Genomic DNA, 24,085 nt, shown 5'->3' on the forward strand with positions numbered 1-24,085 from the left:
CTCCACCGTCTTTGCCTATTACGCGGTTCGTAAACCCGACGCGCCATTTTGCGTGACCCTTTTTCCTCGGGGACCGCCACCACGGTGACCTCTTTGCTCTCCCCCGTGACCCTACCCGCCGGTCCCGCTTCCGCTGCGGCTTTAATCAGAGTCCTCCTTCGAGTACGGAGATAAGGAACGGAAATTAAACGTTAGACATTTACAAAACTCGCACACAGCAGTGTATTTTTAGCCACGGTTCGCCCCTCTTTCTTTCTGTCTCTCCTTCTTGCGGGTGCGGGCGATTTTGTTTTATTGAAGAATTATTGACACTGAATTTTATTTACGTATGGACTTTATTTCGGATTCGCTACAAAAAGACCTAAGTAATTTCAATTATTATTTCGTTTCGCGTTTACTTTTAATTTTTATTTACCGCACTTAATTCACAACTAGTGATCCTTGCTTGAAAGATTTGTCCATCCAAATCAACAAGCTGTTGTCAGACGAGCAGACGGGCAAAACTTTAAACATAGCCGATATTATTGTGTCCCAAAGGAGCTAGAATTTTAATTTTGTATTATCTTCATATATTTGTATCCTTTCTACCGACTTTAGCGACTTATCTGTACCTGCGATCTCATGACTTATTAAACTTTTGTTTAATTAATTTGATTCGTATCCACAATTCTTCCGCAATACTAATATTTGCAATTTCATGTTACAGAAAAATTATGTAGAAAATGATTATTTCTATGTCTTTTAATATTTTCAACTGCTGATCTCTCAGCAGAAGTGTTAAATGAGGTGGAAATGAAAAGTATTAAATTGTTTGAATGTCGAGTAGCAACTAAAAGAAAACGATAGCAAATATTTCATACATACCTGCCGTGTCTTCTTCTCCGACAAAAATATGTCTGATATCGTCGATTTGGCCGGGGAGAAAAGAATAACTCATGACAATGCAGCACGCACAATTGTACATTCCATGATCGTTTTATTTCGATTACAGAACAGCGATCGGGGGGGGACTTACTTCTCTTCTTGATCCGTTTAGTGTATTTACATTACAGCTCGCCGCGCCGGTGCATCGCGAGAGATTGGTTTGGCGGCGATCTAAAAGTTCTGGTAATTATATGATCGACGAGCGTCGAAAGCCGATCATCGGGGAACGTAGCATTCAAAAGAAAAATTTGTTACGTGGTCGGTGGTGATCCCGTACAAATAATTCGTGTCGGAAGGAAACAAAGTCACACAGCCAATCGGCTTTCTCTCGCGTCGTCCTTTTCGCGTAATCTTAAGATTCCTTAATCCTCGTTTTGGTAAAACGAAGATACGAGCGTGCGACGCGACTCTCGCGTCGCGGATCTCGGCGTCGCCCGCAGTTTTGTCGCGTGTTTAACAAACGATCCTCTTAAGTATGCGTTTAATACGTGTGTATTTCATGATGGTTGCTCAAGTAATAAAAATTATAAGAATAATTTCCGTCTGATTAAACTTCGATCGTAAAAATTGCGACGAAATCAATGTCGCAAAAATATCGAATTATATAAAGTATCAAAAATTGAGATTCATAATTCGTCGAAACGAAATGCAGTCTTTTAGCGATAAAAAAATTATCGAGATTGATACTCATGCAATTAGCGCAATAACAAATTTATGACTTCATATGACAAATAAAAGTGGAACAGCGCAGCAAGCTTTGCGGAAAGGTCGATATAGTTTTTGAAAGGAGAATTCGTAAGTGTAAGTGCAAATTGTGTCGATCATTGATCGTTGTTGACGCGCAAAACTGCGTCGGGTGATCCTATAGAGCGACACTCGATTGACGATCGTTAAGAACTAACGGAGTTAATTTACTAGCTCTAAGATGCATAAACGTACATGTTAAAATCCTAGAGAGTTAATTTACGTAACGCTGAGAAATATACAAGTATTTACAGGAGCGGAACGCACGTTGGTAGCGCTGCCCGGCTGATCCCGAGTCCCTGAAGGGATGAGGGAGAACGCGGATCCTGCGCGACGTTGAGCCGGCTCGTTCACATGTAGATACGCCGCAGATCGGACGGCGACGTTATCATGTTGCATTGCGGACAGAGCTTCTTCGCGCCCTGTAACAGCGGTAAGAAAATCCTCGTTTCTCAACTCGGCTTCGGGATCAAAGTCGTCACTTGACAGAATTCGCCAAGACGACTTGGAGAACAGTTCAGGAGAACAGAGAACGATTGATAATAATCTTGAATATAGGCAGATTCCGACGTATTAATACAAATCTCGATAAATATATTTATCGACGATTAAATTGTAGTTAAGAAAATTAAATTTAGAGATCGATCAAGTAGTTATAATTATTTGAGTATTGAAAAATATAGAAATGTTTACAAAAATTCTATAATAAGCTATATTTTATAAGTTACATGTTGCGTCCAGAATTATAAGTTTAAGAAGATAATTTATAATTATTTAAATGTCTTTAATAATTAAATTCAAATTCAAACTAAATTTAATTATTAAAAAATAACCAGGCCAGTTCAAAAGCATATTGCTGTCGTCGTCAACAATTAACACTTACCAGCGTGTGCAGCCAGCATTGCTCGCAGTGTACGTGCCAGCAACAAACCGAAGTGACCGGCTTCTTGTATTGTTCCTGAAATGGAGAATTCATTCACGCTCGGAAAATAATTGGCGAACTCACTCTCGTGCCAATATCATCCACTTTTCACATGCGTGTCAATATAAAAAAATATAATATCGCGTATAAGAATTTGTAATTGTATCGCTAATTTTGTTAATCGGCGTACAACCACGTAATTGCTCTTGAAGCTTACGAAACAATAAGTCGCGTCTTGGAATCGAAAAGAGGACATCTAAATTTCTCATTATATTAATGCGGGAGAATATCACAGGTCTGCGACTTCTCGAGATGCAGTGCGGCTGCGAGATTATAGATTTAACGATCGTAAAATAGGAAGTTGGATCGACGTTCTCTCCTAGCGGTTTTTCATGAAACAAAATGATTAACGCGCTCGTTACTCGCGGCCGTTACGTAAGCGACATTCCGCTGTTTATCCTGGCTCGATAACGACCGCGAGTCGATATACACCTTTAGCGTTTTATTGCCACCGCGTTACAAGTGAGATCGCCGTCTTATCTCGCGCGGCGAGTTATATTCCGCGCGATCGCGAACCCATATAACGAAGTGCGGCTGAGTCGGAAGGACAGGTAATATCGCATCGACGATGGAAACACTGGAGCGGCGGTATTACACGCGTAATGCTCCTTCGCTACTCCGTTTAATTCGCATACGAGCGGCGCATTGGGGAATAATTTATTCGACGATCTAAATATTTCAGGCTGTCGCCGATGCAGGGAGAAACGCGGTCGAATTTTATGCGCGCGTTTTATATGTCGTCGCAATTATTTACGAGTTGCGAAAACGCGCGCTTTCAGATCGCGAACGAAGCGCGATGAAATAATATGTATAATGTAATATTACAAGGAATTAATATAAAATACGTAATAATATAAAATACGATAAAGCGCGCCGTTTTTCCGGCTTATTTTTCGCAGGTCCAATTTGATTTTTCACAATATTAAAACCAGCAAGTTATCTATAACGATGAACTAATTACAGTGACTCAATTACAATCATATGGCCATATTAGCGTTCGAAAGTTAATCGGTTCAGTTTTTACGTTCAATAATCGTTTTCAAAGAGCGAAACCTAATTTTTATTATTACGATCGTTTTATTCATTTCGCGAAGCGTATTATTTAAACGATAAATCGTTCTGTAAAATTTCAGCGAAATTTCAATTACAGGCAGTATTTTTTAGTTTCGACTTTGTTTTTTTGACTTGAAAATCTAAATTTAAAGGCCTAAATTTTTTATTTAGACTATTTCCTAGCGTTAGTGTGACATTAAATATCATTTAAAAATTTTATATTTAATTTTAAACAATTTATCTCGAAATTCGAAGAACATTAAACCCTTTGTACAATCACACGCAAATTCACTGCCGTTCAAAATTAATTGCTTTGTATTTCTTGAATCAGAGACGCGAAATCTCGCTTATAGATATTAATTCATACTTGTCAAGACTGATAAACTCACCATGCAGATGAGACACTTGAAGGGTTGCCCGCGCATCTCGGCCTCGAGCTCGCGGACGCGACCGCGAAGGGCCTCAACGACGGGCGTGTCGCCGTCCCTCCTGGGCGACCCGGAGGCACCCTCGTCGGGATCGTTCTGTTGGGCGACGGGCGTCGCAGCGCCCGGCTCCGGCTTCACCTCGACCAGGCCCTGCGCCGTCAGTCCGGAGTCGGGGGTCAGCTGTTGCGGCGTGTGCGGCGCGTTCGGCGAGATGACGGCCTCGCGAAGCGCGTCCCGTTCCTTCTGCTCTCGCGGCGTGCCGTCGACTCGCGGCGCGACCACGTCCGCCTCGGAATACTGGGCCGGACCGAACTCGGCGGCGTCGTCGCCGTCAACCACTAGGTCGACGTCCTCGTCCTCTTGATTGCCGCCCCCGCCCCTGGCACCTGCACGGTTGCTCGAGGAAGTGGCGAGGCCTGCGGCTGCGAAGCAGAGCAGTGGCGATCTCTAAGCGTGTTTCGACAGAGTGGAAGTAAAGAGAAGAAACTAGAGATACATATTACTGACGACACCGGATTACGTATTTTATTTTTCTTTTTCACCCTGGCTCAGAGATTTTTTTAATTCTTTTATAATAGACATAAATATATATATCTTAATATGATATGTAAAGAAGACAATTAAGTGTAGAATTGATTCCGCTAATTTTGCTTCGTTAATTTATAAGACGTTAACTGTCAGAGATGATAGGAATGTAGCTATGCAATATGAAATTGTGTGATTTTAAGATTCTTATTTTGCCTAGCAAAACATGTCTTAACTACTCTCGGTAAGATCAGTGTAATTTTTTTCTAAAAAAGCATTTTAAAAAAGTCTCTAAATTTGCAATTGGTGTAAAAGAAATTCAAATTCTCTTAATAGGTATCGCTCTACATCAATTTTAAACGATAAAAAATGCTTTTTTGATGTCGAAAGGAAAACTAGAAAAAATACATGATTATGGCGTACGCGATTCGTAATTATCGAGCGTGTGTTTATTTTACGTTTTCGCACAAATATATTTAACGTCCTATTGATCTGGTGTTTTTAAGTAAATATAAAACCGTGCATTATATGTGCTTAATAACCGCAAATTTAATATAAATATTTGTACAGCTCCGCGCGTATCATAATAAATGTGCGTGTAATTTAGCGTCGCAAATGAACTTACCGGAAAATCCACCGACGAGCATGGAAGTGGCGCGCACTCTTGTCTGGCCGGCCCACTCGTACTCCTCGTACTCGGGGTCGCCCTCGACGTCGACCTCCTCCTCGTCGACGTTCGCGTTCTGCCCGGCCGGGTTCCCGTTGTTCTGCTTGTTCAGGCAACGGTCGACGTGCTGATTCAATTCCTCCGACGTGCCCGACAGTCTCTCGCTGCAAACCGGACAGGACGCCTCGTCCGCTTTTCGCTTCCGATTCTTAACGCGTATTCTGGCCTGCGCATAAGAAACAGCGACGCGCGTATCCTTATTAAAATTATATAGTAATTATCGCGCTTCGTAGCTCGGTTGAAATCCCTCGATTTGCTCCTCCGAGAAATTACGGAGAGACGTCACGTGATTAATAAAGGATTAAAATCAGGAAATAAAGAATGCATTACCTGTCTATTGGCCTTGATCCTCTTGTATGTCTCCCATCTACCCTGAGGGGTGCCATCCGCCGCCGATGGGGCGTGCAGCATCGGGCCATGGGGATGATCTTGGGGATGCGTCGGCGGTAAAGCCGACCTCGAGGGCCGAGGTCTTGAAGATGCCGAGGAGACCTTGTACAATCGATCGAGCTCTTGAGCAAAATGTTGCTCCAGTTCTTGAGGTCTCACTGTCACTCCGCATACCGGGCAGCAAGATGGATCCGAGGGGAATTTCTTCTTGCCTGAAATAAAAAGAATTCACATTACGATTAGAAGTCTCATTTAATATCTCATTTAATATCAAGTCTCATTTAACATCTAATTTAATATCCAGTCTCATTTAATATCAAGATGACATCGATCTTACAGATTTCATCAAATACATGGAACAATTATGTTTTTGTATCTAAAGTAACTTGACTGTTTACTGACTTTACTAACAATTCGTAAAAGGTGCGTGATAATGTTTCTTTTTTAACGTCTCTTTAATCAATTCTCAATTTCGCTTTTTTTTTATTCGTTATAATTTAAAATGTCAAGTAATAAGTATATTCGAGGCTGTAACTGTTCCAAATTAATTGGAGCAATCAAATTTCTCTTCTTTTTCAAACGGAAGTAAGTGTCATTATAGCAACGAAATACCATTCTTATGAGTCAATGAAAAGTATTGTCTGTGAAATAATTTTCAGCAAAAAGGAAAACGGAATGAGAAGAAAGAAATGCCCTCTCTTATTTGACAATTAAACGCATTTAAAGGATGCCTTTGATGTCCTCGGAAGTGAGGATTTAGCCAGTGCACGCGCGCTCGAGGAATGAGATCGCACCGGGGGCCGCATAGCCTCTTGGAAGACGTCGGCTAACGCGATTTAAAAAGTATTCAACTCGCGTCGTAATTACTTTTCGCGACGTCGTCGAGTCGTCCTCGCCGTCGAGGCGCGCGCGTCGCATTAAGACCAGAAACGAGCCGCAAAACGAAAACCACCGTCGTAGGTCAACGCGGTCCGGCTCGTTTACTTGCAATTTATTGCCCCGTAAAACGGCGAATAAAAGAGAGACGAAGAGAGGGGGGGGAGAAGAGGGAGGAGGAAAGAAAAGGACGAAAGGCGGAAAGGACCGACAAGACCGAGGAGAGAAGGTGCAGAGGGGGAGGAGGTGGCAGGCGAAGGAAAAAGCGCGGCGCGGCGCAAACGGCCGCGTGCCCATGGTAATCCAGCGGGATACTTCTGTCTCCGAGGCCTCTCGCGCGCCAGACGCACTCCGACGGGAATGCATAATTAATTGCGAAAGCTTGTCGCCGCCTGCGCCGCGCGCACCCTCCCTCCCTCCCCCTCGCGCGGTTCGCGGTACGGATACCGCCGAGGTAAATGCATAAACTTATAGGAAAAGTTCACGGTGCCGACGTGCCGGATTCCTCCGGTTGATTTTAATTACGCGTTAATCGCTCGTACCTCAAGGTGGCTTCATAACGTTTCGCCGCGCTGCTGAAAGAATGCCGAAAGCCTTTTATACGACGGTAAATATTTATCGCGAGGCGCGCGCGTGATAGCCGCGCGGACGGACGAGAGAAAGGTGGGATTCAGGGTCGAGCGAGCGTGACGCGTCCCGATGCATCCGTCAGCGGATACCACCGAGTTTTATTCGAACGGTTTATCGCGGAAGAGCGCGGCGCGTTTTCCGGACGTCTCTCGCGGATCCGCGCGACGTCGCCGAGACGCGCTTAAATTGTCGAATCTAAATTGAAATCTAAGCGCGTTGGTCCTTTTAGGGATAACGTTACAACCGCGGCACAAATTTATCGACTGGCCATAATGCGCGGATTATTTACAGGCGATTTATAGACCGAACAGGAACGTTTGTCATGTATTGGAATTTACGCCGAGAGGCCCGAAGAAACACGCTGGAATCCCCTTTACATCGTATGACCAATGTGTCGTGCAATATTTACGATCGTTTAAAATTGTACTTGCATAACCTTGATTTGCATAACAATGTGATGATAACGGTGCGGGATAATGTAGCGACTATTCTATATTTTTTGTTTTTGAGAAATATTGTCAAATAATTGATTTATTTACAGGAAAAATGACGGTTACATTAAGATTTAAGATTTCAAATGTAAATGACCAAAAATTTAATTTTATAAATTATAAAATATCAAAATCTGCCAGGAAATTAAAAGCTACATAACTTTCTTATTCTTTACTATCAAATATTTCTTATTTAATTAATTTTTGATAGTAAATCCATCGTTATTTATTTGAATTGTAGCACTTTTCAAATTTTTGTTTAGGTCTAAAAGCCATGAAGCAGATTTTTGCTTCTGGACTGCAAGAAATATGTCTATGCGCACCTCGCATAATGGGATGCCTCGAGTTTTCTCGAACGTAAGCTACTGAGGTCACGTAATAAAATAACGCGAAGTCGACGACGCGTGAATGCATACATACACTTCGCATACACTTCAAAATTCCTGAGTAATAATCGCGGTCTGCCTTGCGAAGCACGGTAATGTCGGGTAACGGAAGTCGGCGAAATTAACGTCGCGACGACGAGATGAAGAAAGTCGATTCGAAGGAAGTAATGACACGAAATTTATCAGTTAAATTGCGGGTACTTTCTTTCAAAGATTATGCCCTTACGATTAAATCTCCTTCACTTATGTGTTAAACCATTTTAAGTGAACCAATGATTTTCAGAAAATTTTTTTGCTTAAACCGTTAACGGACTTTAAAGTGCTTACTAAATAATTATTGAAGATCTGTCTTTATAAAATAAATATACTGTCTTCGGACTTATAAATTACGTAAATAGCAAAATGTCATTTTCTGGTGATATGAGAAATTAAAATTTATCTGTCACGACCGCGACGCTTGTAAAGACACATTTTAAAGCAAAAGATTTTTAAAGAAATGCGGTGATATGGTTTATATATTTATTATACCTCGGACTACTTATTCATTTTATTTTTCGAATAGTACACAAATTGTCGTCGTTTCAAAATTAGTTATTCACACAATGAAACCTCCCTATTACACTTCCCTGTAATAATAAATCGCTCTTCGTCTGCAGCAAACGTCCATAAATAGATTGAATAGATCGACGAGCGATATCGCGAAAACCTAGTTAGGCAGGCATGTCTGCTTATACGACGATATCGATGTCAGGGCGAGTGACAAATCGAATTATCACGTTTAAAAACGTATCTTCCTTCCGGTGATAAACACGCCAGCCGAAAGCTCTCGAAAGCTTTAATCAGCGGATCGCTGTAATTTTCAATGAGTTTTTGCTTTTTAATGAGATTTCTCGATTACGCCGTCAGTTGCCTGATTAGATATTACTTTAGCAATAACTTTTTAACTAGAAATCCTACTTTCTCTCTTTCTCTTTCCCTCTGTCTTGTTTATATCTTTGCTAATTGATATATTATTTGCACGTGAAATTTTATTATATAATAAATTAATCATAATTATTTATGATTAATACAAAAATTTTATTTAAAAATCTGCAAAATAATAAATCCCTGCAAACTACATTTGAAATAATTTATTTTTGTATAATTTTTTATATATTAATCGTATATCTATCGATCATATAAAATAATATACTTTAATCCATGATTGTATCTCGCTTGTTATTGACAGTGAAGTATCGCTGATTACACTAGCAATGTGAGCAAAAATATGAATCAGGAAAAAAAAATATTACTTCCTGACACGAATTCCATCGAGCGTACGAAAATAAACGTGTTACTGAGCGTTCGCACCTGCTGCTATTTTCTGACCATAGCGTCAAATGACGTCTTTTCAAAAAATAAAGAGAAGTTGCGAAACAATTATCGTGAATAGACAAATAGAATTCGAATTCTATTTGTTTCAATCTCTCGTTAATTCTTTACGATTCTGTAATTCTGGCACACAAATAAACGACTAAAATATCAGATGTATAAAATATTAAGGAAAAAGATCGTGTGAAATAGTAGAAGTATGGTAACATAACAGAGAACAAATTGCTCTTTCAATTTTTATCGTTTAAATATAACTCGAGGGCGATTGGCTCGTTTGTTTTGACAAATTCGATGGTGCCCGTAACCATGAGGATTTGATCGCGACAAATGTTTCACGTCGACAGCGCTAAGACAGGGGTATCCCTCGCCCTCACAAATCTTGACCCTCAAGGGTCGACTTGTAAAAATAGACGGCGATGTTCTCGCGGTTTCCGGAAAGAAAAGAAGACGGCTTATTTATATGTCAAATATACCGGCATCCTTAACACAAAAAAAAATTTATTTTATTTCTTTATGTAAAGCTGCTTTGTTATTTTATTTTTTTATATAATAACAATTATACGAATTTGCGAGAAGATAAAACTTTCTCACTCACGGGAAAATAATTTGCAATTTTTAAAATAAAATCTCTTCCTTAATTAAAAAAAGCATTAAAAAGATTTATGATTTATATTCTATTACAAAAAAAGAACAAGTGCAAGAAACATTTAACAAATTCGCGTTTTATAATCATTTATCATTTCTAACACTTTGCTTTTAAAGATCTAAATTAAAAAATTAGTAACTATATGTAATATTAACTATTATTTTACAGAATATATATACATGTATTCATATCTATTTCACTTTGTGAGATTATATTATAATTATATGTATATACAATTTCCACAAATTAAAATATTATATTAATCAAAGTGTAAGAGAGAGAGAGAGAGAGAACATTTTTATTTTATAATAAATTCCTTCGACAAAAATAATGAGATAACGCACAGTTTCATTATGCGCTTCAGTATTATAATATCGATGAATGTCATCAACTACGGTCGGCGATGACTTTTAAATTCCTGCCTGCACCGCGGAATATTTACCGATTGCGACGGCGGTAAGCAGGGTAGGAAATGATATAATTTGTTTCCGGGCTGCAAATGCGCACGAAACGTTTGCAGTACAAACACGGGCGCTATTTGACGAGCACTGGATGCATTACAGTGTTTTAATATTTTACGTTTTAATAAAATGCTTTAATATTAAAGCTTATCCCCATATGCAGTATAATGGGAATTTCATTGAAAATTAGGTATTTCGTTAATTGGATGATTCCGCCGTGATTTCCTCTGGCGGACGTGGACATTATTCGATATAGTGTCTATAATTGCGTTTGTGTAATTTTCGCGTTTTGTCCGCGTAGCAGCCTCATTAAGTGTGGCACTTTCATACGGATAAATAAGGGCATGCGACATAGTCCGGCGACCGAAAAAGAGAAAAAGAAAAACTTGATATTCAAGCAAGACTTCGTAATATCATAATGTTTAACGTGTATAGACGTTTATGACGTTTATAAAATCTTGTAAAAATAATAAAATTTTTAAAAATTCATATATTCGTGTATATTGCACGCAAATTATTTGTCAGGAATGTTCAATGGCGGGCCAAATAAGAATCAAAATTTTTTATGTTACTGTGCGATGCTGAAGAGCGAATCAAGTTATATTATATATATCAAGTTATATAATCTTGTAATCGAACCATAACGTATCTGACTCAGGTGAGTGTCCTGTAACGAAGACTCTTTAAAGATGCGAGTAAGAGATAGAATGAGAAATTAAGAATGCGCAAATTAAAAACGTAAGGTAACGAGTAACGAATTTTATGACCACGCTGACGCAAAAAAGTTCCGGACAAATTGAGTTAGGAAAACATAAAACGTTCTTTAAATCGAAAACGTTGTTTCCGTCGATCTTTATCCAAGTATCATATAAGCAACGCATAACCGAGAAGAAGAAAATAAATGAGCATAATTTCTTTACAAGTTTTCGTTGAATCTTCTTTCCTTTCAATCTCCTTTTTTCTCGTGAATTCCATTATAGTTGATTCAATTTGTTAATAGAATTATAATATAAGACTTATATTTATAAATTTATATTATATTGTGTTATATTTTTTAAATATTTCAATAATATAATTAACAAAATAAATATTAATACACACAAAATATGAGATTGCATAAAAAAGATATCGATTTTTTTCAGAAAAATAAAAATTACATAGAAATAAAAAATGCACACAAAATCTCATATCTATTTATTAAATGAGCATAACAGTCATCTCACATCTTTTATCGTTTATTTTATTATAAAAAAAAATACAAATTGCACCCAAATTGCCACAAAAAATCGGATAAATATATCAATCTTTAAATTTAAAAACCAACGTTATTCACCCAATTTTACGGTATTATATATACATATATTTTTAAATTTAAATTAAATGACTACGAGAGATAATGAGAAAGCCCGATTGAGTAAATGAGAAAGAAGAGGACACACCGAATCAGCTGGGATTTTATCTCCACCTCGATTGGCCATTAAGAGAACGGTGTAACATCTTTATTTACCCCAAGCCTTTCAGGCACGCGCACGCGCGCGATGCTTTAATATCGCGACACCCCCGTCCGTATACACACGGCCGCGTCTTTTTATTTCGGCGTCGGGGTAAGTAGATGGCGAGCGCCTCTTTTAATTAAAGATACGCGACCGCTCTATCTCGGCGCCACCCCGGTGCCCGCTCTAAAGGGGACTAAGTGTAAATGATGGCGCAGTTATGGTCACGGCTGGAGAGATAGCCTCGCGAGAGTGTGCGGGGATAGCGGTGGCATTGTCCTTTAATCGAAAGAAAAGACTCGCGACGAAAGAAATCGAGAGCGTACGAAATTCCGGCGGTCGTGAGAACTGAAGAATTTCCGCAAAAATATAAAGAGAAAAAAGATATAAGCAGTTTAAAGTTGATATCTAAAAATGGAACACATGCTTATACAATGGCTAACTTTTTGTACGTTCTCATATTTTTTTGCCTTTTTACTTTCGAAGAAAAAAGAACGTGAAAATTGTGATTGTTAGAAAAATGTTACGGCCTTAGATGTCATGTTTCTCCAGTTTTCAGTGAAAAACCTGTACTTGTACTTCCGAATAGCAAAGCGAAAATAATTTCCAAAAAGAGATAATTAGATAAAACATTTATTACTGTACCTATAGGACAAACCTTCTAAGAAAAAAAATTACAAAAAAAGATAAAAATTAAAGACACGTGTATATTTAAAAAAAATATTTACAAAAGAGAGAGAAAGAAGAGGAAGAGAGGAAAACGTTGTCGTATGTCGCGTTTTCGAGAATTCCACTTGTATAGAAGTGAAAACATTTCACGGAAACGAGGAGCGCGCGATAAGACGTAGAGTACAGATACTGAAAAGGCGACAAGAATGGAGGGCGCGTACCGCGAGAAGAACGAACGAGATGGAGATACGGAAAGAACCGCGGCTTTAGCCAGCTGTCGACATCTCTTTCTTCTTCCGTCTCTCCCTCGGAATCCTCTTTTTATTTTCGCAAACCCCCCCGCGAACCACTTCGCGAGAAAACGACGTTGCTTCCGTTAATTATGTCAGCAGACGGAGGTCCTTAAACGCGAATCACCCCCTTTGATGTTCCAACGACCGTTGATGATAACGTCGATAAGGTCACGACGAGCGTCTTTCGGAGCCAGAAACGGTTACGCCTTTGTGGATTAGAGAAAGAGGATGCGCGTGGTCGATCGAACTGTAGTGTAGATGTTAAAATATCTTTCTTAAATAAAAAAAAAACATATTTGTGTGATATCTTAAAAATCTTTAATTATATATATATTATAAATTATAATCATCTTTTTATAATTAACATGTCAACATCGATTAATTATAGTTCGAGTTAATTAACTTTGTATCCTTTTTTACAATTCAAATTTAAAAAATTTATTTTAGACGCGATAAAAGAGACAATTTTTATGATACTTAATTAAAATCCAAGGGAATATATACTATTATCTTCTCATATTATTATTGCTTTTCAATATTTCAGATTATATTAATTTTCGCCGATGTAAAATTAGATGGAATTTAATACGATCAAGTTATGACAATTGTGCTTTGTTCGTGTGATAATAAGTAAGAATACGTTTGCCACTTGTAATAGCGAGAGGAGGAAAAGACGATCTGAGCGTGATTCAATATTCTCAGCTCACTAATTTCATCTGACGCAAATGTGGACTATTGTCAATCAATCGAATTAAACGTCGATCACTTCAATTTCTGGAGAAATAGAACAACCGAGTGTACTTTCGCAGGGACGACGTCTATTCGGAGGTACGGTATTTAATTATGTGTACTCAATGGATTGTAATTTAATGCTCATGATGCATCGTTAATGAGATTAGACGAAATGTAATATTATCGATCGCTCAGTTATTTCAAGACAAAGATGTTTGGGTTTGCTTAATTTTAATAAATTTGATCAATTTGTCATTGGGAAATTATAAGTAGAATGCCTAAAAAGGAAAATTGAAGTAATTTAACGTAGGCAAATATTTAAGCGTTGTAATTTTGAGATAAACAAATAAGATGGTAAATAAATTTTTCAGGAATACGTTAAAAATATACATGACAGACATTACGAAATTGTTGAGAAGCAATAATATCCCGTGAAAATATTGCGAAGCAACTTCGACTAAACAGTGTAGAGCGACGCAAAAGAGAATCGCGCGGGGCGATCTAATACTTGAAATTCGCACGGGCGCTCCTCTTTTATGGAATCTCGTTTCCGGGCCGCGCCACGCGGCGTTTCTCCCGTCGTTTATCCGGGGAACATTCTCGAGCAGTTTAACATATCCTGCACGGAGCAGTCCGGCAAGCACACGTCGCCCTTCGTCTTCCCATCTCTCTTCGATACTCCATCCCATCTACATCTCGTATTTCTATCTCCGCGACTATGCCCGCCCGCCTTCCTTGCACCGCTCTTCTTTGTTCCTCCGGAAGCAGGAGCGCGTCTGCGTAAGCTCCGTTCTTCTTTTCCCCTTTCAATTAGATGCGCTCGCAAATTTATGTCCGCGCCCGTTTACTGTACTCGATATTCCTTTCGTTTTCCTCCCGCCTTTATTGAAAGGGACACCCTCGTCTCACGGGCGATCGTCTCGATTGGAAAAATAATCGCGCGCGCCGCGCGAGCTCTGCGACGTTTCGTTCGTAATCGCGACGGCGTACGCGCGAGAGTACGTCCGACTTGACGTTTATAATGCCGGCTATATCGGTAATAATTACATTGAAATCCGCGTTTCCACTCGTCGAACGAGAATACCTCGCGTCGCCCTCCGATCGTTCTCTCGAAGGAAAGAATTTGCTTTCGAGGTTGCGAGCACACTGGCAGTTTCGCGGGCGACGGCCGCGTAATGGCGGGACCGAGGGACATTTGGCTGCAATTCGAGCGCGCTGCCTTTCGGGGGTTTATGGCCGCGATTTGGATTCCTGGCGCATCGGCCGCCATCTGAATGCCTCTTTGATTTAATAGAGAACATCAACGCGAACTCGAAGGGCGGCAGCGAGTCGCGCCTGCGAAGGGGTGAAGCGCGCTTGCCGGCGGGGGATGAAAGCCCGCAGCCTGGATTTTCGAGCCTCGCGACACGCGCTAAATCACCCTTTTTCCCCCGATAATTATTGTCAATCCAAATAAACTCTGGCAAGTGTAAACAAACAAAAAAGTGTAATGAAACAATCCTTTGAAAACAATTTTTATGGGAAAGTGCGTCGAAACGATCATAACGCTCAAAATTTACGCAGGACAGGACCACGCAGAGTTCCTAAATTATCCTATTATAACATTCTAATCGTAAATCGATACGCACACATATACACATAATCCACGATTTGGGATTAGGTATACATAACTTAAAAGGCTTCGCATTAATCTGTTCAAGAGAATCAATTAAAAATCGTGAAAATGAGACGAACATTAACTCTCATTGTCATCATCGGATTTAGCTTATATTTTAAACTATATTATAGATATCTCGGTGCGCTGTTACCGTATAAATGACGGACGAGTAATAAGCTGCTGAAATTCTCGATATTGCCCCCGACGATGACGAGCCCATCCCGAGCGAGCCGCGAATTCGCCGGGGCCCGTCGATTTTTTTTTGCGCCACGTCCGTCTCGGATTTCGCGGCCGTCAAAAATTCACCGCGCTCAACTCCGGCGAAATACAAGCTGCGCGGGTAATTAGCTCGGCGGTGGCGATGCAGTATTTACGCGCGTTTAATCCGGATAGAGCAATTAGTATATATCGATGGCGCCGGTGGTTACAGATGTACGGTAGGCACTTGTAACGGCGGCGGCGCGGCACCGCCGCGCTGTAATCCGGTTTTAATTAAATAACTGAGCTCGCCCTCGAGCGCCACGGGCGCTCCCGAGTCCTGGAGGTCCCTCCACCCCCTTTCGCGAGTCGTGTGGAGCCGAAAGAGTTACGCGGAGTACCAAATTTCGATGCGGGCGACGGGGGGGAGGGGGGACCGGCACGGCCACCGGGTGTCAGGCATTTAACCGCAACTGTTGTCGTCTCGACGGCGTGGGTTACGGGCTCCGCAAGTCGAAAGCGCGAGCGAGTCACCCCCGGCAGGGGACGGGGGAGGGGTGGACGCGCGTGTTACCGTCCCACGCGTGACGTCTTCGTCAACGAGAGATTTATTCGTGGGAGGACATAGTCTTTTTTTATGATTTCATCGCGAGGTGAATTCAATATGTCATAGTTTAATTATACAAAAATTTAAGCGTGTATTATATAATTTCAATTTTCGATTTATCAATATATTGCCATAATGTGAAGCTTGCAACATTTGAACGATGCATTGATTTTAGGCGATTTTTTGAAATTTTACTTTGTCTGACGTTGTTCTTATATCGTGGTTGAAAATTTTACGCGTGTCTGCCACGCGTGCCACGAGGGACCGTACTCGACCGCGTCGGTGAACGGCGAGAGCCTGCACGTTGGCAAAGTTTCGCGGATATATGATTAAATAAAATTATGGAATCAACCGTTGCACCTCTGCAAGATTTAACGCGTTATCGAGCGCGGATGTTGCACCGGCAGGCAACCGACGAAAATAATTAATCGCTCTTTCAACGACGACGGCAATTACATCCACCATTAGATCGGTCTTCCATTTTGCGCCATCGGATTAAATTATTGTTAACTTAAAAGCGATATGTTCTGGACAGTTAGAACATAAATTTCTGGCGAGCGACACACCACTAATGGAGACGTGAATTAATCAAATACATATAAATAGAATTTATGTTTTCAAGAAATTTCGTGGAGCGTTTCGATTTTTAATTATGTTATGCTGTGTAAACAAAGTAATAAAAAGAGAGCTGTACGAAAGTGTCGAGGGTAATAAAATTGTCTAAATTGATAAAAAAATGTAAGATATTTAAACTGAAATTGCAATAATACGGCTCTCGCGAAGGTACATTTAACATTAAATTTGCCAATATCCGCGTCAGCGTTCATTAACGAGATGATGACTAACGGAAGATGGAACGTCGATCTGTCGGTTATTCGCGGAACTCTCTATCTGCAATTGCCACATGGCAGTTCTACTGGAAAACGGAAATGCTTGGAATAACGGAAAGATGATACACGATACAAATCTTTCGTGATGGCTTTTTTTACCTCGGCCGGAGGTAAAAAAAAAAAAAGAAATCGAATGACGAGACAGAGTAAGCGTTCTTTCGCGTGTTTATTAACGATATTAATCTTACTGGCCATTCGAGCGCTATGAGATTTTACGCTATTTCTTGATAATTCCGGAAAAAAACCATGGTTACACCTGCAGTCCCGTTATTCACGGTATCTCCATCAAATCTTCACATTGAATTTCACTCATCACGTTATTATGTGCGAATCGTCCGCCGTGCATTTCGCGGCTGCACAATGCAATTAAGAAAAATAAATATTTTATTCGTTTCATTAAAGTAACAATGAAATAAATATTACATTGAGTGTATTTTAAGAGAGTCACGCAGGTACATAAAAACTCTCTGGAAATAGCGTGTCTATAAATTCTGAATATAAACATTGTGCAAAGCGGCTGAATATTTCCTAAGAATGTTAAAGAGCGACCACAAACATTCTCATCACGGCTCGTCAAGCTTATTAAAAAAATTCGACATTGGCCGTGGAACAGCCCAATATTATGCCGATATTTATCGTGCAAACGGCAACGGGACGCACGCAGCGGGGAGGATACTATCGGATTTTTCCGGCGTGCCTGTGTTCAAACCTGAACTACACCTGCCATTATACCGAAGACCAGTTCGTAAAGTTATTTACGCTGAGTGTATACACTGTTAAATCTATGTCAAATTTAACACAATTTGAGTCGCCACTGTTCAAAACAATAGAGTTAAAAATAATGGTATATTAAGCAGAAGCACTGACGATTCAAATTGGATGAAATTTGACACTATGTAGATTTAACGGTGTAATAAAACGTAACGCGATATATGACCTTTCAAGAATTAAGACCTTTCTTTTTTTCACGTAATTGTGATGATCAACGCGACATAAAGACTCGCTCGATACGTTTCTTTTATGCAATTTACTCCCAGGATTCTCGAAAGTGTGAACCGTGTAAATTCGGTTTTATAGGCGTAGCATTGTGCAGGCGTACACCGCCGTCGTCGGTGCCCCCGCGGCGACAGGTGGAGACGCGCGGGGGTACTAAAGGGCCCGCAGCGTGACGAGGAGCAATTATATTGCGGGATCCAGGCGAGGCTCGCGAGTATCGCGTGGACTAAGGATCATTTAATTAGCACTAAACGCTGGATTTACATCGGGAGTAGCCGCGATTTTATGCGCTTTCCCAGTTCAGCGCGCCCGAGCGCGCGTGCGCTCTTAACGAGCGCGATCGCTTTTCTTGCACCCCGACTCCAGCGTTTATTTGCGCGCCACGACGGACGTGGCCCGATTGAAGTGATATATCGAGCCGTTTGGCCGGTTAGGTCTCTCTCCTCAAGAAATTTTCTTAATTAATATCGCAATAAAAGAGAGAGAGAAGCGAGATTTCATCGTGCTGAATACCGCCAGAGTTAATCGCGTTTTACTTTAAGGAAGAACTTCGATTTTTCTTTCCGAATTGTTGTCATTTTTTCAGTTTTCAAACGGTATCGCGCAACTCTCGCGACAAACTTTTACTCGTGCGATATAAATTAATTATCGTTAGCGTACAGCTTGACCTCCGCACGGTGCATGGACGTTTCGCATGATCCTAATTATCATGCGGCAAGCCGCGATTGCCCGGCGGCGAAGGGCCGTTTATTTAATTAAACGTACGAAATCCGAGTTTACAAATATTACCTTTTCGGCGAGTTCGCGCGTAAATCCTAGCGTTTAGTGGTTATTAAAAGTCCCCACCGGCATTTCGCGGATGCGCTTTTAATAACCCCGCGCGCCTTTTAAGAGGTGTTTCGCGTTGCCGCAGGTAGAGAGGACTAAGTAAGTGGACGCCTTAGAGGATCCTGTACAGGCCGCTTCACGCGCAGACCTGCGGGAGAGAGGCGATGTCGGATGCGGATTCTAGCATGCGGCCGCAGAAATTGAAGGAAAATTTTATGGGCAATTAACAATTATCGTCTTGACGAAGAGAGAAAGACAACCGATGATACCGAGAGTTTCTTGCGAGCCTCGAAATGTCATTTGGCTGCAGTCAAACAAATTTGATTTGCGCGAATTTTTTTTTACACGTGTCTAATATTCGCGATGCCGTTGACTTCGCATGATAAGTAAACGCACGAAGGAATGAAATACTCCTAAATGAAATGTATTTAATATAAAAGCACAATGGCTTCATAAGCGTATCGCGTATTACGTCCCGCACGAACGATTTTTCATCTGTTCACCGATCGCAGTTCTGAAGGAGCCTGTAGATCAGCGTAGGACTGCTCGACGATGACTCGGATGATCCTCTCTGACATATTTAAGAACTGGTTTCTTTTAACTATACGGCGTCAGTCAGCGCCAGTCAACCTAAGCGAGAGACAGGTATCCGTCGCATCACCTGCCAGAGGGACGCAAGAGAAATATATATATATAATGTCGGCCGGCAGTAAAATTCAAACGACACCGATACGCGAACGATAAGTCGTCGAGTCCGCGGGACCGCCTTTAAAATCGGTCGCAGCGCGATCGCACAATTATTTTATATTATGCTCCATATCCGTTGCGCGCGGCGCGCCTATTTTTAGAGCGCTGGTCCCCGAGCGCTTTTAACAGCGATTTTACGTCCCCTTTCGCCGGAGGACGAGGTGAGTGACATACCGAGAAAAAAGAAATCGCGAAGTCGCCCGTTTCGGCTCTTATTCGGACGACTGGCAGTCAAGATATTTATATATTTTCGTACGTGGAGGAGAAAAGTTCGAATTCCACCGCGAAAGAGAAGTGTGATCGATTTATGGTTCACGTTTTTCTCTATTGCTTATAAAAATATATCTAAATTGTTTTTAATTTCTATGGAGAGTCGCTTTGTAATATCGGATTGTGGTAACAGAGTGTGTAATACTCTTGCTAAATCTATCGTTGAAATCAAGTTAACAGAAAGTTCGGCATTGTTTTGCTAATTACAGGCCTCCCTTGATGTGCAGGTTTTAATGTGATTCTTAGCTTCTCTTTAATTTCGCGATGTATAAACGTATGGGACTGCGCGAATAATTTAACGCGTTTCCCCGACGGGGTCGTCCGAGCTTCTACGAGAAGGTCGAAAAAAAAGAAGCGGGTCTTCGTGTGATTTGCGAGCAGATAATATTTCCATGTTAATTAGGCCGCGAGTTCTCTGTCGGGTTTCACTTGTATGTTAATATTCCCGCTTGTGTTGTTGTTACGCCGGATATTGCATTAACGTATCGCCGCCGCGCATCTTTCGCCGCTCGGCCGCTTTGGCACTTTTTTACACGCCTCACGCGATAAGTCTTTGAGTAATGAAGAAGCACTCAATTAAGATCGGTATCGTCAGGTCGACAGGTGCGCCGTTGGCAAAGTGAAAGGCGAAATCTGCTGCGATTTATTCGTTTCAATAACAATATAAAACGGCGAAATGACAAGTCAATGATTGTCAAATTTTTTTAAACGTTTGCGTCAGTTATGTTGCAAGTGCAAGTCATTATTACACGAATTATTGAACAGATTAGGATTATCGTATCGTAGATATTTAGAGAAGATTCTATTATTGCGTATAGATATTTAATTAGAGAAGGTTTTAATATATTATTTATATTATATATTATATACAAAATTAAAAGAATTATAGGGTATTTAAAATATATATCGCAGAAATTCTAGTTCGCAAAAAATTAAGGACTGTCAGATTCAAGAAATTGATCATCAAGAGGAACTCTCCTCGCTCGCTGATGATACCCTAGGGGCGGCGCGGCGTGCCCGTTTTCGTTAATAGCTTAAGTCGCGAAAATAATGGAAGAACGCGTTCTTAACAATTATAACCAGCTTAAACGCGCGTAACGGAATAATAACGACCTGCTCTCAACGACCGCGTTGCATTCCTTCAGGGATTTATCTGAAAGCCACGTTTGGACGTTAGCTGACCTAGTCGTGTGTACAAAAATCTATCGAGTGGTCCAACAAAATTGCAAAACGCAAGTATAAGAAAGGATAATATTACTTTATAGCGACGTGAAGAAACTATAAAAAGGTTACGGCAGTGGAACGACTTTTCTAATATTTTCAACCTACTAATGTAATCTTTAATTCGTACTTTTATACTCACATATGTTTTTATCTCTTCCCCACCTACCTACCCCGTAAATCGGTACGCAATGTTAGAATTAAGCACTATGGTGCAACTTGGAAGCTCCGCATGTTTATAGGAAATAAAGCGGGCAATATAACACCGATGTAACTGTCACGTATACCCGACGTATCGTATTTTAAGGTTGACTGTCCGCCGCTATAAGAAACGTTACGTGGCATCGCGATGCATTAGAATAAGGAATTAAGCATGGCAGATAAAGTAATACATAAGGAAGTAAAATGTTGCAGCCGTGTTACTATCGCATATTTCATCCGACTGCTTCCTCCTTTCCGCATTCTCCTTTTTAATGCGTTCGCATGATCGGTAGTAACGCGAAGTGGCTCATTACTAACTGTTTCTCATGACGTGATGAATTTTCTGATGAAATAATGTAGTATCTATTCCTTTAAAATGTAAATCTATTTCTTTAAATGTAACGTACTTATACATATACATATATAATTTTAAATTTTTTAACGGTATTTATTTGTTCAGATTCGCGTACATTAAAAAAATTAATCAGAATTAAATAAAATTTGCCGATAAAAATAATTTTGTCTTATATTACAAGCTTTATTCGCATTTTGTACTTCCTCTACGTCTCCAAACTTTCCAATCCATTTCCCTTTGCATTTCCGATATTTTCTTATTATCTACGGAATCGCGTCGAGTATGGATAATACCATATAACGGTCGAGGTGATACGAAGGTGAAGGCGTCCCGGGGAAGTCTCTCCCGTTCATAGACGACGGCAGTAGCCGTGGATTGTCTGCAGGTTACGCTAGATACCGTGCCATAAGTTCGGCAGTTACGGGTATAAGAGAGCGAGGGTGTGCGCCAGGCGGTAAGTGCGACTCGCGCGAAAGGGAGCCCGTCGACCGAGAGAGGACGAGAGAGTCCTTTCATGCATACCGTAGTATCCTCGGATCCTCCGTACCCTTCCCGCGCCTCCTCCTCGCCCCGCCCGATCGTCTCGTTTGTCCTTTTGTCTCTCCTTGTTCCTGACGAAGAAGTTTCGCTCTTCGTCGCTCTCGCCCCGCGGGAGAAATCCTCGGGCTCTCTCGTATAGAGGCGCGCCTTCGCTATACGCGAAGGACATAAGCGCGAGGAGTATCCCGCCGCGAGTTATCGCACGGTATGAATTTCACGTCGCGCTCTCGCACGTAAAAGCGACGTTTGGTCGCGCACGACGAAGGGGAGAACGAAGGACGAGGACGAAGACGTATTACGGGACGAGGCGAAAAACTCGGAGGGTCGTCTAATTCGCTTTTACAGCCCCGCGGCAGGCGGGAGAGAAAGAGAGAAAGAGAGAGAGAGAAAGAGAGAGAACTCGCTTCTGATCAAAAAACGTCACCTGCGTACGGCAATCCGCAGGAGCGACGCGGCCCTACGGCCGCCCGGTAATTCGAAAGAGATTTATGGGCCGCCGCGAGTTCTCGCCGCTGCGAGACACGACGAGAAAAAGGAGAAGGCCGGAGACATTCGACGGCTGAGCTGAGAGAAGTATGCGATTGCGAAAAGCATTCAATTTGCAATTGGACGATCTTATAAGGGAACGTCCACTCGCAAGACACTTGTAAGACTTGAATTTTAAATACGCTGTCACCTTTGATTTTCTTAAAAGAGGGTAGGTATGCGAGTTGAAGGGGGAAATTTTTATTCAGACATCAAGTTATCACTTTGAGAAATTAATTTTAAGAAATGTTAGAAATTCTTTTAGAATCTTTTAAAATTCCGAGTTTAATATGTGTTAACAGAATGAGATGATTTGGAAATCGCACAAATGTGCAGATATTTAATCAAATATAATAAGATTTTTCCATTGCAATTATATAATACATAGTTACACATTCACCTGTAATTCAATATTCTATGGGGCACGAATTTACCGCGATTACTGATTCAACAAGTTTGAACAATATCACTAATTCCTTAGCGACCCGTCTCCTCTCTCGTTCGAATAAACAAACAAATAAATAAGTCATATCGCAAGCAGAGTGGCCGATGCTAACATCAACATTTCAGAATCCCGAATATCTTCGTTGATCCCCGTCTGTTTTCCTTGCACATCTGTCGAGTGGGTATCGCGATGCCGTTTAGGACCCTCCACGGCTCTCTCGCGCGCTTAATATCAAAGAATCTTCCGGCGGTACACACGGCGGAGCGTCTAGAGCGTTTCAGAAGGCAGGAGCGAGAGAACGAAGGGGGAGGAGGGGAGGGGCAGAAAATCGAGAGAAGCGTAGGGTTGTAGTTTTGGGAAAAAGCAGGGCGATGGTAATCTTTCCTTTGGCCGATGTGCAGAATCACGCGCCACCGCGTCCGCCGTCGGTCGTTTCATATAGACATTCCTTTCTGCCTTCCGCCGTGCTTGTTCCTGTATCCTCTGCCCTTCCGGCCACCCGTACGCACGCACGCATGCACGCACGCAGACACGCGTGCTGATCCTGGGAGATGCGAGAGAGAGAGGAGAGAAAGAGAGCGAGAGGTCGTCGTCGCCCCCTCATTCGCCCGAGGTGATTCGCTCTCGAGATTGCGGATCGTCGAAATGAATTTATCGCCCGAGAATTTGCGTAAATCCTGGCGTAACGAGAAACAGGAAGAGCGGCTCCCGTCGTGCCGGATTTCGTCGGAACGACGCCGATGTCGGTGATAAGAGCGTGTCGAAAGGATGCTGCGAGCTCTCA

The 24,085-nt window shown here is 41.3% G+C and overlaps 1 protein-coding gene across 1 annotated transcript in view; it reads right to left on the reverse strand.

Annotated features, from left to right (window-relative positions):
• Window positions 1-2,018: 2,018 nt before the first annotated feature.
• LOC105459709 (E3 ubiquitin-protein ligase Rnf220-like) overlaps window positions 2,019-24,085 on the reverse strand; it is a 109,875-nt gene continuing 87,808 nt past the window's right edge. The window contains exons 2-6 of the mRNA XM_011705948.1: window positions 5,714-5,985; window positions 5,282-5,549; window positions 4,093-4,553; window positions 2,552-2,626; window positions 2,019-2,090 (exon numbers count right to left, since the gene is read on the reverse strand). Of these exons, the coding sequence (XP_011704250.1) occupies window positions 2,019-2,090; window positions 2,552-2,626; window positions 4,093-4,553; window positions 5,282-5,549; window positions 5,714-5,985 (1,148 nt within the window). The remainder of the gene's footprint in view (window positions 2,091-2,551; window positions 2,627-4,092; window positions 4,554-5,281; window positions 5,550-5,713; window positions 5,986-24,085) is intronic.

Source organism: Wasmannia auropunctata, unplaced genomic scaffold (assembly GCF_000956235.1).
Source record: "Wasmannia auropunctata unplaced genomic scaffold, wasmannia.A_1.0 LD334169.1, whole genome shotgun sequence".
Lineage (NCBI taxonomy): Eukaryota > Metazoa > Arthropoda > Insecta > Hymenoptera > Formicidae > Wasmannia > Wasmannia auropunctata.